This window comes from Microcaecilia unicolor, chromosome 2 (genome assembly GCF_901765095.1).
Source record: "Microcaecilia unicolor chromosome 2, aMicUni1.1, whole genome shotgun sequence".
In the NCBI taxonomy this organism is placed as follows: domain Eukaryota; kingdom Metazoa; phylum Chordata; class Amphibia; order Gymnophiona; family Siphonopidae; genus Microcaecilia; species Microcaecilia unicolor.
The window spans coordinates 554,055,583-554,077,303 of NC_044032.1; the positions used below are offsets into that span (position 1 = coordinate 554,055,583).

Genomic DNA, 21,721 nt, shown 5'->3' on the forward strand with positions numbered 1-21,721 from the left:
GTGCAAATTCTGCACTGCACAGTTGTGCACACTTCCCCTAGGAGTAAATATCAGAGCAAATAAGTGAAACATAAAACATTCCAATGACAATCTTGAAGAAAGGTGGGAGGGAGGGGGCTGTGAGAAACACAGAAAGATGGATGGGTTGTCAGAAGGTGGCAAAACAGTATAATTTTAGGTGACATATAACAAGTTGCTGTTCCCTGAAGAATCCTAAATGTCAAGCATAGAGTTTATATAAAATTCAAGCTTCAATGGGAAGCCAGTGTAGCTCAACAAACAATGGGGTCACCCTTTCATATTCATGAACGGCAAATATTAGGAGTTCCTCCATACCTCCTCCTGGAGCTTAAATAATGTTTCTGTGCCTTCCTTTACAGGCACACGCTCAAGCACACTGCCACGTCCCACACTCTGCCCAGCAGGAAACGTATCATGAAAGCTCCAGAAAGAAGAATGAAGGAAAGCAGTTATTTGGGAATGGGTGGAGGGAGAATATTCTGTTGGCTGCCGCCCACATGATCATGGAAGACCACAGAAGATTAGCTGCTGGACCCCGGGAGGAATAAGACCAAAAACAACATATATGTGAGTCATCAGATGGGGGTGAAAGGATGCAACATATGCAAATCAGACTTACATACAAATATCTACGGTAAACAGTGGAATGGAAGAGAGCCCAGTGCTTAACAGATTGGACTGAAATCCAGGAAAGCCAGGATTCCAATGTCACTTTGCCCACTGGCATTGCTTGTGGCCTTGGTCAATTCACTTCACCCTCCATTGTCTTGGCTGCCAACTTAGGGCTAGATTTACTAAGCTGTGTTAAAGCATTACCATGCTAATACACTTAACATATTCTGTTAGTAAACAGGCCCCATTGAAAATAAGGGGACTTGTGTTAAAACTCACCACAAACCCATCCGTTTATACCTCAGAGAGATGTAAATGTTTGCATCCTATCTCCCCCCTCTTCTGCCTTTTTTCCACAGACTGTGTACTAAGATTTTTAAGCCTATTCCAAAATGCTTTATGACAAAGACCACTGTCCATTTTAGTAGCCACCCTCTGAACTTGATTCCATCCTGTTTATATCCTTTTGATTGTCAGTTATGATCACCCCCAGTTCCTGCAAAGAAGTACTTCACTTTCAGTACTATTCTGATCCCTTCTCTTTTCAAAGTCCAAAAGCATAGCACTATTTTTTTTAGCAATAAATCTCATTTGCCAAATATTAGACCATTCCTCGAGCTTTACTATATCTCCTCTCATGTTATCCACAACATCTGGGGTGTCTACCCTGTTGCAGTGGTGTAGGAAGGGGGAGGGGCGGTGGGGCGGTCCGCTCCGGGTGCACGCCACTGGGGGGTGTCGGCGCCTCGCTGGTTCCTTGCTCTCTCTGCCCCGGAACAGGTTACTTCCTGTTCCGGGGCAGAGAGAGCAAGGAACCGAGGCCGAGGCGCTGACACCCCCCCCCCCCCAGCGGCGTGCACTCGGCGGATTGGCCCTCCCGCCCGCCCCTCACCGCCTTCCAGGTATGTTCTCGCGTGCGGGCGGGGGGGGGGTGTTGCGCTACACGGAGGGGGGAGGGTGCATCGCGCTGCACCCGGGGGGGGGGAGTGCGCAGCGGCGACCTGCCCCAGGTGTCAGCTGCCCTCGCGACACCACTGCCCTGTTGCAATATCATTCACAAAAAAGTTAAAAAGAAATGAAATAAGGCCAGATTCTTGTGGCATACCACTGGCAACACCCTTATTTTTAGAGTAACTCCAATTGCTACTACTCTTGTAACCTTGCCACTCAGCCAGTTTCTAAGCCAGTCACTTTAGGGCTTACACTAAAGGCACCCTGTTTATTTATAAGACACCTATGTAGAACCATGTCAAAGGCATTACTGAAATCTAAGTACACCATAGGGCTCATTTTCAAAACAGAAGAACATTCAAAAAGTGGCACAAAGCGGTAGATGGACGTTTTTTGCCAAAACGTCCAAATCTGTATATTCAAAATCCATTTTAAAGACATTTTTCTATGCAGTTCATATGCAGTGCGTCCAAATCACAAGGGGTGTGTTGGGGGCGAGATCTGGGCATTTCCAAAACTTGGACATTTTTCTGCTATAATGAAACAAAGCAAAAACATCCAGGGATAAAAGTTAAAGATGTTTTGGTCTAGATCCATATTAACTATGACTATGTCACAAAAAGGTGCCCCAAATGACAACTGGAAAGATTAAGGCATGACCCCTCCTTACTCCCCCAGTGGTGAAAGAAGTGAAATAAATAGTACATACCAGCCTGTATGTCAGGCCTATTAGAGCAGCAAGCAATTCCCTAGCATAGCCTAGTATTTGATACAGTGCACTGTAGAGAAGGAACAGAAGCCCATATCCCACTCTAACTAGTACACTTGCGGTGGAAAGTGTGAGTTGTCAAAGCCCCATCAAAAACCTACTGTACCCACATATAGGCAACACCAACAGCCATAAGGGCTACTGAAGTGGTGTACAGTTGGGTATAGTAGGTTTTTGGTGGGTTTTGGAGGGCTCACCATATAATATAAGGGGGTAATGGTGAGATGTGTACCTGGGACCTTTTATGTGCCCACTGCAGTGCCCCCCATGGTGCCCCTCTGCTCTGCTGGGATGTCTGTGCAGCCAGTGTACTAAGAATGCTAGCCTGTAGAGAGCGATACAGTACAGAGGCTGAACTAAATCTGTACATCCCATAGGCTTGTTTGTGCGTTTTTCATTTGGACTTTTTTTTTTTCAAAATGGTTCAAAAAGATAGACACACTGAACACAAAAAGATCCTGGAAAAGGTCATTTTCGAAACAAAATGATAGCCATTTTTCTAGTCTGAAAATTGCTATGTTTGTCACTAGAGTTTTGGATGTTTTCAGCAAAACGTCCAAAATCGGATTTAGACATATTGAAAATGCCCTTCTATATCTAGCAATCTCCCCCAATCCAACTCTCTGGTCATTCAATCAAAGGAATTAATCAGATTCATCTGACCAGACCTACCTCTAGTAAAACCATGCTGTCTTGGATGTTGTAATCCACTCAATTCCAGAAACTGCACCATCCTCTGTTTACTGCACTGTAAAGTGCTATAATCTATCTTTCCAGCTAGGGATCCTGAGATTTAAACCCACAGCCTTGAAACTGTAACCAGAGACTCTACCACTGACTTACAGGAGCAGTTCCTCTAGTAGAGCTTGTAGAAGATTCCTTCTACTTTAAATTGCTTATATCCATCTCCTCGTTATTCCACCCGACACACTTACCCATACTCATCTTGATCGGCAATTTTTCTCTGCTTGCAGCCTCCACCAGGTGTCTTCTTACTTCCATTATAGCTTCCTTTTGCTTAATGCTAAACAAGGACTCCCAAAGGGTTTTGGCAGCAGGATCACTAGAAAGAAAAGCAGCTCATATTAAACAGTAAAGAATATAAATCAGACTGTAAAATAGAAGTATGCATTAATACATTCCTGCCCATATTAACCCCTATTCTCCATATCATGTTCTTTGATCCCTAAATGATCATCGTCTGGTTGTCCTAGGCCCAAAACAGGCTAATCTCTAACCTACCAGGTACAGCGCTTTCTTTTTCGATTCACCATTTTTCTGGAACACAATGCCTCTTTCTATACAATGTAAGATCCCTTTGAAAACCTTGCTTTTGGCTCTGCAGTGAGGGGTGTCATCCATCTGTCAGGGTTTGCTCTTTTTCCCCTTGTTCCCCTCCTTTTCCTTCCCCTCTTCGTCCATGATGACCCACTTACCTACCTCCCTTCTAATTCTCCTTCTAACATGACTTTGTCTGAGTGTATGAGTTTCTTTTGTATTCAAAATTGTAGTTCCTTTCCTACTAATATGTCTTAACAAACAAGTAATGTTATATAGTTTCAAATTTGCTACCCACCCCCCCTCCCCTGGTTCCAACTGCAATTTAAATTTTTGATTTCCGCCTTGCTCAACTTGGAGAACAACTGACTAAGGCATCTCAAATCCTTCTACATTACTTTTTTTTTAAACTTCATGTTTTTGAATGTTTCTGTAAATCGCTTTATAGCCTTATTGGGATAAGCAGTCTATAAGACAAATACAGGACCTTTTTACCAAACTGTGTTTTAGGTTTCAAAAATCTGAGAGAGTGATACAGTACAGAGGCTGAACTAAATCTGTGCATGAAAAAAGAGAGGGACATAGGAGTGATCATGTGTAATGACTTTAAGGTGGCTAAACAGATAGAAAAAGTAATGGCAAAAGGATACTTGCGTGCACAGGAAGAGGAATGGCCAGCAAGGAAAAGGAGATGATACTACCTCTACATAAGACTCTTGTGAGACCCTATTTGGACTACTATGTGTAATTCTGGAGGCCACACCTTGAAAAGGATTTAAACATGATAGAATCAGTCCAGAGGGTGGCTACTAAAATGTTTAGTGGTCTTTGTCATAAAACGTATAGGAAGACATAAAGATCTCAATATGTTTAATTTGGAAGAAAGTCAAGAAGGTTCAGATTATCATAGAGACATTTAAATAGCTTCATGGAATAAATATACAGGTCAGCCTATTTCAATTGAAAAAAACGCTCTGGAACAAAGGGGTCGGTCATAGGATGAAGGTGAAAGCAAATAGACTCAGAAGTAATCTAAGGCACTGGTTTTCAACCCACTCCTCAGGGACCTCCTGGCCAGTCGGATTTTCATGATATCCACAATGAACACGTATAAGATGTCTTAACATGCACTTCCCTCTACTGCATGTAAATATCTCTCATGCATATTCATTATGGGTATCCTGAAACCTCGACAGGCCAGGTGGTCTCCTAGGACTGGGTTGAAAACCAGGATCTAAGGAACTATTTCTTTATTGAAAGGGTGGTAGATTCTTGGAACAGGCTTCCCAGCAGAGGTAAAGATGAGGACTGTATCTGAATTCAAGAAAGCGTGGAACAAGAACAGAGGATCTCTGAGGGGTAGGAAGGGATGGGTGAGCTTTATAGCAGGTATGGATGAGCAGACTGGATAGGCTATATGGTCTTTATTTGCCATCATTTCCAACATTTCTATGTTTTTATAAGATTTTAATCTGTAACCATGCTCCATACCATTGGAAGCTAAGAATGCAATTCACTGAAATTTTCATGGGCTGCTACAAGGAAGCAAAAGTTGATAAATCAATTTTGGGGCCAACTTCTTGTAGCACCCAATCATCTCGACACAAGCATGTCATATAAATGATGTGCCTGTGATCCAGAAGAGAGGAAAAATGACTGCTACATCCATTAGGCAACAAGGGGTTTAGCTCCAGAGAAGTTAATCTCTCCAAGTAAAAGAACCAGCGTCACACTGAGTCAAAATAGGGGGTATAAGAAAAGCAAAGATGGGAAACAGATAAATAAGTAGACTGTTAACTAAAGATTGTTGAATCATTTACAGATTTAGCACAAATGTAAGTACTAGCACAATAGACTCATATGCCAAAAATATCAGTAAGGATTTGTTATTAACCAAAAGGAAATACTTAACACAAATTAAACTGAGGGTTTGGTTTAAATTATAGAAAGGCTAATGAGATTTGTATCGTATGGATAACGGGGGGGGGGGGGGGGGGGGGGGGAACAGGGAGAAGAGGGAGGGAAAAATAGAGGTAAGGAGATTTGATACAGAGAGTAGTCACCAAAGTTGTATCTTGAGTCTTCAGTTGCAAAAACACAAGAGAGCTGACCCATGGCATAGAGATCCCAGTTCACTCAGAAAACTGTCGCTTTGGTATTGTTTAAAATAAATACTAAAAATTCTGCAAAAATTAATTAAAGGTAATTCTTTGTGAAAAGGAAGTTAATTAAAAGAATTAACTACCTGATTCTTAAAAAGCAGTGGTTCTCAAACCTGTCCTGGGAGCATCAGCCAGTTCGATTTTCAAGCTATTCACAAAGAATATGCATGAGATAAATTTGCATGCGATGGTGGTTAGTGATCACGTACAGTCCATGCCCATTCCCTCCTCATAACAGGTTATAGTTAGTGCATGAATTAACATGTTCTGTCATTTTGACCCCATTGATATTTAAGATATTAATAGTTATAAAATCAATGCTCCTGCCACACATAACTGGGGCATAAATGTCCATTCTTTTATATATTTTAGAAGAGGCTCACATTGGTCAATCTAATTCTAAAATACTGGCAGAACTCAAAATATACCAACCTGGACATATCTCAGTTCCAATTTGTACATCCTTTCTATGCTAATAAAATGCTGCTCTTAACATGTTAATGTCTCTTGTTACTTGACGGTACATTTGAAATATATATTCTTGTTAAATATTAACTAAACAACATTCAGAAAAGTTGTGCCAAATTGCATTTTTGGTATTTGTTTTCTTGTATCTATGTGAAGAGGGAGAGATGCAAAGTACACACAAAGGGAATCCAGGTTTGATGTGAAAAAATTATTATGCGGTAAATGTTTATTATAAAGTATCTGAAAGCAAGAAGGCCTTGGAACTTTACACTGTTCCCCTCTATCTAAGAGAATCTGTGTTGCTCCCAATGCCACAGAAACAACATTCAAATATATTTCTCTAATGTGACCCTGTTTCCACAAATGCTTAATTGCCCAGAGTAGGAATTACAGAGAGGGTATTAAGTTATCACAACATAGTGCAGTGGTTCCCAAACCTGAGATGGGAAGGTGGTAGAACTAGAGGGCATGAATTGAGGCTGAATGGGGGCCAACTCAGGAAAAATGTCAGGAAGTATTTTTTCACAGAGAGGGTGGTAGATATCTGGAATGCCCTCCCGCTGGAGGTGATAGAGAAGAAAACAGTAACAGAATTCAAAAATGCATGGGACAAACACAAAGGAATCCTGTTTAGAAGGATCGGATCCAAAGAAACTTAGCAGAGATTAGGTAGGAAAGCCGGTGCTGGGCAGACTTCTATGGTCTAACCCGTGATTGAGGCTGAACAGATTTGGATGGGCTGGAGTGGAGCTTTTCAGGGGTTTTGACAACAACTGTAGAAGTCTGCCCGGCACTGGCCTTGTTCTAAAGTTTCTGAACAACTTCAGAAATTTTAGAACAAGGCCAGTGCCAGGCAGACTTCTATGGTCTATGCCCAAAAAATGGCGAGGATAAATCAATTTGTTTTTTCATTAGCTGAATTGGTCATATGCAACAACTATTTTTGGTTTAATGACAATTTTTACCTCCAGACGAAAGGCGTGGCTATGGGGGCAACATTAGCCCCCTCAGTAGCCACGCTATATATAGCAAAGATGGAATCTCAATTTATATATTCTTCCCAGCAGTTTAAATATATGCGCTCGTGGAAGCGTTTTTTAGATGATGTCTTTTTTATTTGGACTGAATCGAAACCAGCTTTAGAAGAATTTGTAGGTTGGCTCAACACGTTAGATCCTAATATATCATTTACGATGTCTGCAAATACCACCGCGATTGAATTTTTGGATCTATGGATCTCTAAGGAGGGTGATAAATTACCTACGTCTTTATATAGGAAACCAGTGAGCAAGAATACGTTACTGCAGTTTGACAGCTTTCATCCATATCATCTTAAATATAACTTACCAGTGAGCCAGTTTTTGAGGGCTAGGAGAGTGTGTTCCACTTTGGTGGAATTTAAACACATGCTACTGAATTAAAGGGTAGATTCGCAGAGCGAGGTTATCCAAGCTCTGTGATAAAAAAAGCATATTTAAGAGCACGATTTGCCCAGCGGGATTTGCTATTACAAGAAGCTAAAAGAGAAGAAGTAGATTGTTTAACATGCGTGCTACCGTTCAATGATACGAGTCAAAGAATAGTTCAAACTATGCGTAATCACTGGCACATTTTGCAATTATACCCTTGTTTCTTGGAATTTCCTCTGATTTCTTATACCAGGGGAAAAATGCTGGGAGAGCGGCTTAGTGGAAATAAATGTATGTATTCAAGGGCTAATATTGAAGAGATGGGTTGCCAAAAGAGCTGTGGGCACTGTCAATGGTGCCCTAGGGCAATTGTGGGTAACATGTGGGCTCCACCTGCTAGAGATATAATGATAAAAAGTAAAATGATTACGGATTGCGACAGCCGTAATGTTATTTATGCGATTATATGTCCGTGTGATCTCATATACATTGGGAGAAGTGCACGCCCAATCAAAGTGCGGTTGAATGAGCATAAATCCCGAATAAATACTCAGAATATGCAGGCTCCGCTCGTTGATCACTGGCTTAATAAACAGCATACTGTTGAGGATATACGCTGGAGAATTGTAGAAGTGATAGAAAAAAAGAGGGAGGGTGGCTCAGATGAAAAATTTTTAAACTATAGAGAGCAATGGTATATCTTTAAGTTGCAAACAGTTATGCCTCTGGGTTTAAACGCTGAATTGGATTGGGCGTCCCTCATGTAATTTTGAATCCCGGGGAGTCACGGGGGCGGGACTTAATACGTCACTGAAAAGGGATGGTAATTAATAGATTTGAAAAGACGCTGTCACCATCTTTGCTGTTAAGAAATGTATGCAGAGCTGGCGCTGAGAAAGTTTGTAGGGTAAGATATTTAGAACTTATAAGAAAGGTGGAGAGAGAATATCTTTACCCTAGTGATCTGTTAAATTTTGAAGCTGGGGCAGAGATGAGATTAATAAGTTGTTTTTCTGTTTTAGGGGTTGTCCTTGAGGAAGCTCGTGTAGCGAGCGAAACATGTCGGGTATTTGAACCCCTTGGTCCGACTAATGAAAGTATCTAAAAGATAAGTAAATCAAGTAATAATTATTGAAGGAGTTGAAAATTAATATGAGAAAAGTGTACCGGTCAAGATGATTGACGCTCTATGGTACCTCCATGTAATTCCTATGAGGGTGGTGGATGGTGAGTGTCACTGAGGTCACTTAGTAGAGATTATTCAAAGAGAAGCAAATTTAAAAAAAATATATATCTCTATTTATCAGGAAGTTGAAAATTTGGGAATTACTTTACACTTTTATGGAAGTAAGGTGGATGAACTGTAACTGGATAGAATGATGTTTGAATGATGAGGATAAATCAAGATCAGGTATACATATCATGTATCACTTCATACCATAGGTAAAGTGTGTATCTCGTTGGACAGATTGGATGGACCGTACAGGTCTTTATCTCCCATCATCTACTATGCTGGTCCTGGAGGCATCCCAGCCAGTCAGGTGTTCAGGATATCCACAATGAATATTCATGCGAGAGATCTGCAAGCAGTGGAGGCAGTGCATGCAAATCTCTCATATGAATATTCATTGTGGATGTCCTGAAAACCTGACTGGCTGAAGTGCCTCCAGGACCAGGATTGGGAACCACTGACCTAGTGGTATGTCTCATTTCATTCGTATTGTTTACCGCAGGTCCCATTTAATCAACGGTACCTATTGACTAATAATGTGCCTTAACAGCACTAGCGCTTCTCTTGGGAGACAACTTAGGAGTGCTACAGGATTTCACACACATGAGAATGGGGTAATACATTTATAGTAATATGAAAGTGTTTACATTATGCAACAAACAAACTCTACCTGTATAAAAGATTTTGAGGGCCCTCAGACACCATGATCTAGCTCTCACAGCAATTCATCACAAAGTGTTAGTGCTGTATGTATTCCTCACCGATCCCTGCATGATTTTGTAATGGCGTATGTATCACCCTTCAGCGTATATCTGTCACATTCTCAACCTCTCACTTTCCACTGCAACTGTCCCTACTGCCTTTAAACATGCTGTGGTCACACCTCTCCTTAAGAAGCCTCCACTCGACCCTACTTGTCCCTTTAATTACCGACCCATCTCCCTCCTCCCTTTTTTCTCTCCAAATTATTTGAGCGTGCTGTTCACCACCGCTGCCTTGATTTTCTCTCCTCCCATGCTATACTTGACCCACTACAATCTGGTTTTCGCCCTCTCCACTCAACCGAAATTGCGCTTACTAAAGTCTCCAATGACCTATTACTGGCTAAATCCAGAGGTCTCTATTCCATCCTCATTCTTCTTGATCTTTCCGCTGCTTTTGACACTGTCAATCACAGCATACTCCTCGATACCCTGTCCTCACTTGGATTCCAGGGCTCTGTCCTTTCCTGGTTCTCTTCCTACCTCTCCCTCCGCACCTTCAGTGTTCACTCTGGTGGATCCTCTTCTACTTCCATCCCTCTGTCGGCGTACCTCAGGGTTCTGTTCTTGGTCCCCTCCTCTTTTCTATCTACACTTCTTCCCTTGGTTCATTAATCTCATCCCATGGCTTTTCCTACCATCTCTATGCTGATGACTCCCAAATCTACCTTTCTACCCCTGATATCTCACCTTGCATCCAAACCAAAGTTTCAGCGTGCTTGTCTGACATTGCTGTCTGGATGTCTCAATGCCACCTGAAATTAAACATGACCAAAACCGAGCTTCTCATTTTTCCCCCCCAAACCCACCTCCCCACTCCCCACTCCCCCCGTTTTCTATTTCTGTTGATGGCTCTCTCATTCTCCCTGTCTCCTCAGCTCAAAACCTTGGGGTCATCTTTGACTCTTCTCTCTCCTTCTCTGCTCATATCCAGCAGATCGCCAAGACCTGTCGTTTCTTTCTTTACAACATCCGTAAAATCCACCCCTTTCTTTCCAAGCACTCTACCAAAACCCTCATCCACACCCTTGTCACCTCTCGTTTAGACTACTGCAATCTGCTTCTTGCTGGCCTCCCACTTAGTCACCTCTCCCCTCGCCAATCGGTTCAAAACTCTGCTGCCCGTCTCGTCTTCCGCCAAGGTCGCTTTACTCATACTACCCCTCTCCTCAAGTCGCTTCACTGGCTCCCTATCTGTTTTCGCATCCTGTTCAAACTTCTTCTACTAACTTATAAATGTACTCACTCTGCTGCTCCCCAGTATCTCTCCACACTCATCCTTCCCTACACCCCTTCCCGTGCACTCCGCTCCATGGATAAATCCTTCTTATCTGTTCCCTTCTCCACTACTGCCAACTCCAGACTTCGCGCCTTCTGTCTTGCTGCACCCTACGCCTGGAATAAACTTCCTGAGCCCCTATGTCTTGCCCCATCCTTGGCCACCCATTAAATCTAGACTGAAAGCCCACCTCTTTAACATTGTTTTTGACTCGTAACCACTTGCAACCACTCACCTCCACCTACCCTCCTCTCCTCCTTCCTGTACACATTAATTGATTTGATTATTTTATTTTTTGTCTATTAGATTGTAAGCTCTGAGCAGGGACTGTCTTTCTTCTATGTTTGTGCAGCGCTGCGTACGCCTTGTAGCACTATAGAAATGCTAAATAGTAGTAGTAGTAGTAGTATATAATTCTTCAAAGTTCCACAGTCAGAGACATTACCCCAAAAATGTTGTGGCAGAAAAGTATGCACCAGTTTGTCCCGTACCTCATGCAATTTAAGACAATGCTCCCGTTATTTTAAAGCTAGATAAGTGACAAATTGGTGTTTACTTTTCTGCCACAACATTTTTTGGGGTTGTGTCTCTCAGACTTTGAAGCTCTGATTCATTATATACGCTAAAGGATGATGTGTACACATTACAAAATTATACAGGGACTAATGAATGGTATGTAAATCACTAACATAGTGTGATGAACTCAATGTGAGAACTAGTCACGGCATCTGAGGGCACCAAAAATCTTTTATATGGGTATAGTTTGCGTTGTGAGATTTGTTGGTTCTTGTGCCACTAGGGGGTTTCTTGTTATTTAGTAAGTGTGTATATTATGCCAGACTCTTAGGTACATTTGTAGAAAGCCCATGGCATTACAGCTAACAGAGAAACAAGGGGAAAAAGTTTGAATTACCAAACTAAAAAAGAGGGATGTTCTGGTTTTTACCATGCACAGTCAATGAATGAAGGCCTCTGTGTAGCCTGTTACATATCATATAATGTAATGGGATTCATTTACCGTAGTTGATCACTGCCGTGTGCCAACAAAAGTAAATAGACCAAGATAAAGCAGAAAATGTAATTCCAGTAAAAATATTGTGACTCCAAGCTTTTCAGTACTGAAAATGATTAAAGAACAATTTGTAACTGTCATACATAATCCAAGCTTCAACTCTTCTTAAACTTTGCAACCAATTGGAACATACATTTTACTCTGAAAAGAAAAATGTTTGGCCTCAACTTTTGGTATCAAGCATTTACACAGTGCTCACAAATCTTCTCTCAGGGACAGGTAGTAACTTAAACAATAGATGCAGAGGATATTTTAAATTTTACTGGTTGGTCCCACTGTCATAATTATTAAGAATAATTGTCAGATGTTTCAGGGAAAAATAATAATCAAACTACTTAACCCAATGGTGGAAGAAATTAAAAAGACAACATGAAAGGATGGGATTTGGCACCTACCATAGTCCCAGGTCTAGAGAATGATATGGGAGTGGGTAAACGTGGTAATCCGTGGTAAAACCGAGGGAATGGCAGAAAATTTTAAAATTTTACCACAAGTGTAGAGGTTATTTCCCCACCCCATGGGAGCGATAATAACCCCTGCACCTGCGGTAAAATGGATGCCTACCTTTTTACCATCCGTTCCGCTCAAATTGTTGCTAGTAGTACTAGTTGGCTGCTTGCTCCGCCTCCTCCAGGTTGAGGTACTATTAGCATGCAGCAGGGGCGTAGCTACGGGTGGGCCTGGATGGGCCCAGGCCCACCCAGTTTAGCCTCAGGCCCGCCCAGAAGCAGATGCTTACTGCGACCGTCTCCCACCCCTGCCGCAGCGCTTCATTTAATGTTGTCGGCGCTGCTGTTACAGTTTCCCACCCCCGCGGCGGCGCGCTTTACAGTTTACCAGACAGCAACGCGACAGATGCAGCGCTGACGTCCGACGTCCTGCTCCGGGGCCTTCTACGTCCCGCCTCCGTAACAGGAAGTTACATCAGCGTGGAAGGCCCCGGAGCAGAACGTCGGACGTCAGCGCTGCATCTGTAGCGTTGCTGTCTGGTAAAGTGTAAAGCGCCGCCGCGGGGGTGGGAAATTGTAACTGCAGCGCCGACAACATTAAATAAAGCGCTGCTGCAGGGGTGGGAGAGGGTGAGGAAGTCAGTGGGGTGCTGCGTGCTGGCCCAGAAGTAAGGGGAGGCAGGGAGGGGAGGGAACAGAAGGGTGCTGGACTTGCCAGGGGCAGAGGGTTGGAGGGAAGGGAGAGAGGTTTTGGGATATGCAGAGGGGAGATTGGAAGGAAGGGAAGAGGTTTTGGAATTTGCAGAGGGGAGGTTGGAAGGAAGGAGAGAGGTTTTGGGATTTGCAGAGGAGAGGTTGGAAGGAAGGGAAGAGGTTTTGGAATTTGCAGAGGGGAGGTTGGAAGGAAGGAGAGAGGTTTGGGGATTTGCAGAGGGGAGGTTGGAAGGAAGGGAAGAGGTTTTGGATTTGCAGAGGGGAGGTTGGAAGGAAGGAGAGAGGTTTTGGGATTTGCAGAGGGGAGATTGGAAGGAAGGGGAGAGGTTTTGGAATTTGCAGAGGGGAGGTTGGAAGGAAGGAGAGAGGTTTGGGGATTTGCAGAGGGGAGGTTGGAAGGAAGGGAAGAGGTTTTGGATTTGCAGAGGGGAGGGAAGAGGTTTTGGATTTGCAGAGGGGAGGTTGGAAGGAAGGAGAGAGGTTTTGGGATTTGCAGAGGGGAGGTTGGAAGGAAGGGGAGATGTTTTGGATATATAGGGGGGTGGAAGGAAGGGGAGAGGTGCTGGATATGCAGAGGGTTGAAGTGAAGGGGAGAGGTGGTGGACATGTATGGGGGCTGGATGAAAGGGAAAGAGGTGCTGAACATGTAGGGGGGGGGCTGGATGAAAGGGAGACATTTGCTGGACGTGTGGGGGGGGGGCTGAAGGAGAGGTGCTGGATATGCAGATGATGATATGCAGAGGGAAGGGAGAGAGATGCAGGGAGAAAGAGCCAGATGCATAAGGGGAAGGAAAGAGAGGAAGAGAAGCTGGTTGGGGGGTGGGATCAGAGAGGAGAGGGACACATTGGTGTGGAGGAGGGAGAAAGGGGACATAGGGAAGTATACAGATACAGAAGGGAGATGATGGGCATTAGGTGGGAGCATGGGGACAGGGACACAAATGTGAGATGCTGTATGGAGATGGCACATGGGCACAGAGGGGTAATGCCTGACCAAGGGGGGGGGGGAACGGGGATATGGAATAGAGATAAAATGCTGGACACTGGAGAGGGGGGATATATGGACACGGGGGGGGGGGGGGGGGGGGGGAGAGATACCAGACAAGGGAGAGAATAGGATCGCAGAAGGGATATGCTGGGCATGGGGTGCATAGGTGAACAGAGGTATGATGATGGATGAGGGGATATGAACACAGGGGAGATACTGAACAAGGAAATATAGGAAAACAGAGATGGGAGATGGATGATGGAAATAAAGAAAGAAGAAATGTCAAATAGGAGACCCTGGCAAGTGAGTTAAGAGAAGACAGAGGGAAGCAGAAACCAGAGACTGGGACCAATATGATTTGAGAAAAAATGACCAGACAACAAAAGGTATAAAAAAATATTTTATTTTCAATGTTGTGAATATAATATGTTGGATTTGGAATGTACATCTTGCCAAAGATGATGGTAAACATGGCTGGGGTCCAAGACAGAAATCTAGGAAAAGACCCCAAAGTCCATTACCAGGCTGCGCCTTCAGCTTCCAGCATGCAGGCTTTCTCTGGCCAAGGAACCAAGCACAATTGCCCTAGTTGCATCCCCTAACACCATCCCTGGCATGTGCCATCTTTATATTTTGCACAGGAGCAAATGCCTTTCTTTCTTGTTTCTCTGGTGTTGTACTACATGCAAGGTCTAGTTTCTTGGGGTTTCCATTTAATTTATATTTCTAGAGTTTGTGGTCACTTATTCTGTATTTGGCATTTGTGTCTTGTGTGTGTGACTGAGGTATTCTGTTAGCATGAAGTTTCTATGTAGCATTCTGTAGTAATTTGGCTTGTTCAGCTTTCCTGATAAATGTATTTGTATTTTAGGGCCCTACTATAATATTTAAGGCACTTCTTTTTCATAGGTAGGATCTTTGTTTTTGGAAGTTAGTGTTGGCATGGTAGATTTGCTCTAGGTTCTGAGTGACTTTTGTTTTATAGATTTTTTTAAAGTTAATTTATAATATGTCTGTAATTGAGATTACACTAGAAAACAAATTTCTTTATATGATGAGTTTTATGGAGAATTGTCCTTGCTGTGCTCTGTATCCATTGTTGGTGGACAGCCAGGAGGTTCTCTGGATGCAGAATGTGTTTGGCTTCAATACCATATATGTGTTGGAGGACCATGGCTCAGTGGGGCTGAATAGTGCAGTCTATTGTACTTCCCTTAGCTCTCAATTGGCCTGCAGCCACTGAAACCTGCACTGCAACCCTCATTGAAGTTATGGGGAGAGGGGTAGGGACAGAGCATGGGTGCATCAGGTTTGCTGTTTTTTTCTTTTTCAAAAAAGTTGGCAACTCTAGTGCCCACCCATCCAACCTGTTGGCCCACCCAAAAATTGCCTTCTGGCTACGCCACTGGTGTGCAGGCACACACATGACACGCGTCCACCATGAGTCTTCCTCTCTTTTATTCCCAATTCCCATTGGTGCAGCAGTAGGAGATACAGTAGGGCAGCTCAGCAACTGAAAGAAAGGACTCGAGTCCCTGGGCTGCCTCTCCTTTGTTGGCGGCGCTCGGCATGTGCAGGGAGGAAGGACAGTTGAGAGAGAGAGAGACTTCGTGAGTAGTTTCCCCACCTCCTTTTTCTCCTCCTTCCCCAATCCTCAGGCTCATACCAAGCAAGCCACTGAAACCAGTGAGGGAAGAATCTTCAGTGGGTTGAAGTTCATTGAGGCCAGTTTTATTCACAGGGCGGCCCTTTCTGAAGACCGGTAGGCTGTTGACTCCTGAGAAACATGCACGTGTGAACTACTGTCTTGGAAACTTCTGATTTAGGAATCACTTATTTCCAGAATGGCACTCAGAGGAATCCTACCTACCAGGGGTGTAGCCAGACCTCGGCGGGAGGGGGGGGGGGTCCAGAGCCCAAGGTTGGGGAGCACATTTTAGCCTGCCTTCCCCAGCTGCCGACCACCCCCCCACCAGCAGAAGGCTTCTTCAGCACCGGTCTCCGGCGCATTCGCTGATCTGTGCTGTGCTGTTGTCTTCTTGAGTCCTGACGTTCCTTTAAGTGAAAGGGCAGGGATGGTTACTTTTTGGGATCTGTTAATTAAGGAGAAAGTCACTCCCTTCTCAGCTTTGCAGGATCACCATAGGTTTCCTTCATGTGATTTTCTACCCCATATGCAACTACAACATTTTATGTTATCTCTGGGGTGGCCTCAGGCAGACCCAGTGGAGGCCGAATATTTCGAGAATTTTTGGCTCCTCCTGATGATGGTGCCCAGACTTCTTTTAGTGATTTATAGATACCTATGGAGATCAGACCTTGTAAAGTATAAGTAAATGCTCCATTGAGAGGCGGACTTGGGTGGGAAATTCTCCCCTAGGGAACTGGCTACTATTTGTGCTGAGGTTCAGTATGCTTCTGTGTGTGTGTTGGTGCAGGAGAATGCATATAAAGTCTTGACCTGATGGTATTATATGCCAGATCGATTGCAATGCATGTTTCCAAGTGTATCTGCTATGTGTTGGAAGTGTGGGGATTGGTGGGAACTTTTCTTCATATTTGGTAGGATTGTGGTCTTCTCCATCCCTTTTGGGGAGAGGTGGTGCACTCAATGTCCATGGCATTAGGAGACGACTTGTCACTGTACCCCAGGGTTGTCTTTTGGGACTCTATAATGCTCATAACGTCCATTGGGAGCGAAAATAGCTGCGCATGGGCCTAGAAACTGCTAAATGCTTGAGTGCTGTTAACTGGAAGAGTTCTTTTGTGCCCAAAGTTGAGGATTGGAAATTAAGGAACTGGTTGGAAGACTGGGAGGGGAGTTACAGTTCTTGTGCTATTTTTCTTACGTTCTTTTCCCGGGTGTCTTGAAGGAACCACTGGGCACTCGGACAAGCAGGATGTTGTGCTGCAGCTGGGGTGGGATGGGGTTGGGGTGTGTGTGTAGAGTTGTGTGGTTGGGGGCTGTGGTTGCTCTCTTTTTTATTCTGTGTTGCTATTGGCATTCTACATTACAGTGCAGTCCGTTGTTTTTATCTTAAACCTTTAATAAAAAAATGTAATGATTAAAAACAGAAAGCAAAAAGACATCCTCTCTATCACTGTATTATGAGCTTCTGCAATGTCTCTCAGTAACCAGTACTGTATGCATTTACTGAGGTCAAAACTGTCTTGCTTATATTGCACAGACTTGGCACACAAAGAAACTACAGTTCATTGGCAGTAGCAAATGAACTTAATGGAAAAACTGTTAATAGATATTAACATTTCAACTTTTGACAACAAAATTTGCTTAGACTCCCAGCATTTAACCTCTACCATTATGTAATTATGCTGATTTTATGGTGGAGTTATCCACCACTGGTACAATTGGTACTGCCAAGATATTTGGTAGAAGTGGTCCTGTTTACTAAGCCCCACTGTTCTGGTGCTAATGCCAACAGGGCCCATTCAAAGTGGCTAGCGTGGCTTAGTAAACACACCTATTGGTATACTATGAAACTGGAAATATTTTGGGATTTACTCTAAAGATGTTGACAATATGCTCCTCATGAGTAGTTTAACTTTATGTTACCAGAAATAGAGAAATCCATTATTTTCCCAGGTAAATTCAAGTTATTTTTATCCTAAAACAACAGGAAAAAGCTTACATTTTTTTCTGTCAATAGTGCAGTTATTTATCAAAAGGCATATTATTGAAGAATAGTGTATACTATTGAGCAGTACACTATTGATGACATGGCCCCCCCCAAAACAAAATACATTTTTAAAAACCCAAATAAAATAAAAAAAATCTCAACGCACAGGAAGTTAAACAAAATACAATTTTTTGGCTTCCATGTACCTATTTTGTGCCAGTACTGTAGAATCCTATCCCATATGAGCTGTGTATCAAGAAAAATTATTTGCTTTTTTAATGGCTTTTCACTCTGCTCAGTGCTTAACTTTTTCTCGCTATTGCTGTATTAGGGGGTTGCCATGTTATTTATTGTAGAGCTCCTGTAAAATGATTGGATAGCACTGATATTTAATGCTTGCAATTATTATATTGACTTGGGATGATTATTGATGTATGTGGATTTTCTGCATCCTGTTTTAATGTTTATGTGAGATCAAAATCAAATCTGCATAAAATCAAGTGAGGTTATTAACATTTTTTTGATATCCTCTACAATGACCTGGATTCTTAGGGCTGGTATGATGGATGAAAACCACTAACACACAATTGTTTCCAATCCTCAGCCGCAAACACAGACGTTTCACAGTGATCAACTGGTAAATCCTGAGAGTGGGATCAAGCTAGAGAAAATGTGGGTCTTCCTCTTGAGCAGATTAGTGCTGTCCGATTCGGCCAAAACATTTTTTGATTCAATTTGATTCAGTTCTTTAAGACTACTATAAAAAAATAGAAAATAAAATTCATTTTTCTACCTTTGTTGTCTGGTCTTTTAACTTTGGCAATCGTGTCTCTGTTTCCACTTTCCTCTGTCTTCTCTTACCTTTTTTTACTCCCCCTCCACATGTCCAGCATTGCATCTCTATGTCCCTCTCTCTCCTCATGTTATGCTTCTCCCCTTATTCTTCCTTCCCTCCTGCCCCCATTCTTGTCTTTCCTCCCTCAGGACCAAGATTTCACCCTTGAACAATTGCACAATTTTATTATTTCACATTTGTTTCTCACTGAATTCCGACTGCTGCAAGCGAGCTACAACATTGTGAAACCAAATTCAATCCAAAACATATAACAATTCATATTGTAAATATAGAATAAAATACATCAAAATCATGCACTAGAAAATAGATGATAGCATGAGCATTCAACATATAATGACATTCATAAAACTGTCTACAATATTGCACGCAGACAAATTCCATCCTATGAAGATCTCAAACAGTGTAAAAAAAAAGCAGTGTAAAAAAAAAGCAGGTAGAAAACCCTTGGTCTTTCACTCTAGCACATGCACATGGTGTTTTTTAGGAAATGAAACAAACAAACAAAAAAAAAAAGGTGAGCTTTCAGTGTTGCCCACCACTTCCTTATTCCCAGGCCCTTTCCTCAAAACTCTTGAGCTCCTCCAACTTCTCTTACCGCAGTGAGAAATCTTTGCACTCCTTGGTTGTACCTGCCTCTGCAACTTTGATATTACAAGTAGTGCCAACAGACTGAGTCTAACACTTTTGTGAATTTGTTTTTCCTGGAATTTAGACTCAGCACTGTCATTCTTCTTGATCAACCAACACTGTTCTTGTGGGCCTCACAGTCTTCCCTCTGGCGTATTCCCGCCTCTGCAGAAACAGGAAGTTGTCACTCAGAAAGCTTTGCGGCTGGCGCAAGCAGTGTCGATGGCTGCTCGTGCTCGCTGCCAGCGAAGAACAAGCGTTTTAAAAAGTATGCAGGGGGGAAATGGAAGGGGGTGGAAAAATCAAATTATCTGTTTTTAAAAACAAATCAATTTGAATCGCGAATTGGACAGCACTAGAGCAGAGTGCCTTCCCCTCAAACTGGACACCTTCAGGTGCTGGTGGTGAGCAGAATGTCACAGATGACCTAACCTCTTCTGAACATATCATCTGTGACATCCTGCTCACCACCAGCACGTGGCCATTAATGCTGGAAGTAGACAGAATCAGGCATTTCACCCTTGTGGTAAAAACTGGCCTTAGCACGTGGAAATGACCTGCATAGGAATGCGCTATGGCTACGTTTTACTTCATCTTAGTAAAAAGGCCCCTAACTAGTTTACAAGTGATCTGGGATCCGAAAACAAATTTGTGCACCCAACTTTGGATGACCTAAACAGAATCTGGGAGATGAAATGCCTGTCAGAACCTTATAAGAGAGCTCAGAACATATCTGATTAGATCTAGAGCCTGACTGAATCCAGAATCTTTGGTTTTTTGCCGAACCCAAATCTGTAACCAAAATTGGCTGCTCTGTTTTGGCAAAACCCAAAACCGTAAACAAAAATGCTCACCCTCTCACAATTACTCCCCAGTGGCTCCCTACCCCCCCCCCCCCCCCCCCCCCCCCACCCCCGGATGACACCAGTGAGCTCTCCCCTGGTGGAAAGCCCTGGTGGTCTACTGGTATCTTTGGGGGCAGGAAAAACCCCACTTGTTTCTGCCCCATGTTGGCGCTCCAAAAAAAAAAACACACAACTAACAGAAAATTATAGCATAGACAAAGAATGAAACGGAAAAAAAAGACCTTTGAAAATAGAAAGAAATTTTTTTAAAAAGCAAAAAAGTTCAAAAAGATTACTAAACAAAAAATAAAGCAGCAAGAAAATAAAATAGGCCAAATTATTGTTCTAGCTTCTAAAAATTTTAGCAAATGAGAAATTTTTCTACCTTTTTTCAACCGTGCACAATATATATGAATTCTCCACATTCAACAACTCAATATCAACATGAGAACTCCTGAGATTATTTTACGAATACAAAAATTTCACTGAGAAAAGCTCTGTAGTGAAGCATTTGGACACCTTCAATACACAGTTTTCAGAACTCACCATATGGATGGATACAAAAACAATTAGATACCTAACATCAAACAAAGAACATAATGCTTTACTGAGCAATTGAATATTACTTTTCAGCCTCATTCCAAAGGCTCAGTCTGCTGTGTGGTGCGATTTGCTCTAGACTCAACGGTGTCTGTGTATTTTGGCATGGGCTCAAACCTCAGAGGTTACTGTTTGATTTATGTGCCAAGAGACCCCAAAGATAAAGGACTAGTCACTGGCTGCTAACTTCGGCATTTGCATGGACTATCTGTAAAATGGATCCTTTCAAACATTTCCTGCATTTACTTAAAGGAAATTGTGTGTCACTTTGGGAGCAGTTATCCAATTATTTCATTGCTAGCACTACTTTAACTGGTGAATACGTTATTGCACTTTGCCTTGTTGAAAGCATCCAATACTGCATATAAGAATGAGGGTCTGAGAATGCTCATGCAGAAAAAAAAGAAAAGAAAGGGAAAACCACACAAAACAGAAACAATTAACTTAAAGTCAAAATTAATAATCCTATAAAATAAAAGAACTAAAAGCAAAAATTAAACATTGAAATAATTTTTCAGAGTATTAAGCATATTGCCAAGGCTGGAAAAATTCTAGAAGGTACATCAGTTGTATGCCAAATTATCAATAAATGGTTGTTAGCACCCAATTACTGATGGTTCAGAGCTCACTATCCAACTTGCATGAGCATCTTGGAAACATGTCCAAAGTTGATCATGCAACTTTGAGCACCATATATAAAAACCAGGGGGAAATTGCCCCACTGCTATTAGTCTGCTCTTTTCATTATTATCAGGTATTCGCTAATTGCCCTCTTATTCACAGTTTAAAATTTTAAATATTGATTATGGTATAAATTTGTATTTACTTATTGAGATTTATTAACTGTCTTTATGAAGAGATTCGCTCATGATAGTGTACAGCCCGTACAGCTTGAAAGAGAGCTTTAACCTCCCCCCCCCCCCCCCCCCCCCCCTTTACTAATCATATTACTGTTGTTCTATTCTCTAGTATTTATAAACTGCTAAATCCC

The 21,721-nt window shown here is 42.5% G+C and overlaps 1 protein-coding gene across 2 annotated transcripts in view; it reads right to left on the bottom strand.

Annotated features, from left to right (window-relative positions):
* The window catches only part of SCFD2 (sec1 family domain containing 2), a 642,339-nt gene that overhangs the window by 562,924 nt on the left and 57,694 nt on the right, over nt 1-21,721 (bottom strand). For both annotated transcript variants that reach the window (XM_030191376.1, XM_030191377.1), the window contains exon 3: nt 3,289-3,416. In XM_030191376.1, coding sequence (XP_030047236.1) covers nt 3,289-3,416 — 128 coding nt within the window. The remainder of the gene's footprint in view (nt 1-3,288; nt 3,417-21,721) is intronic.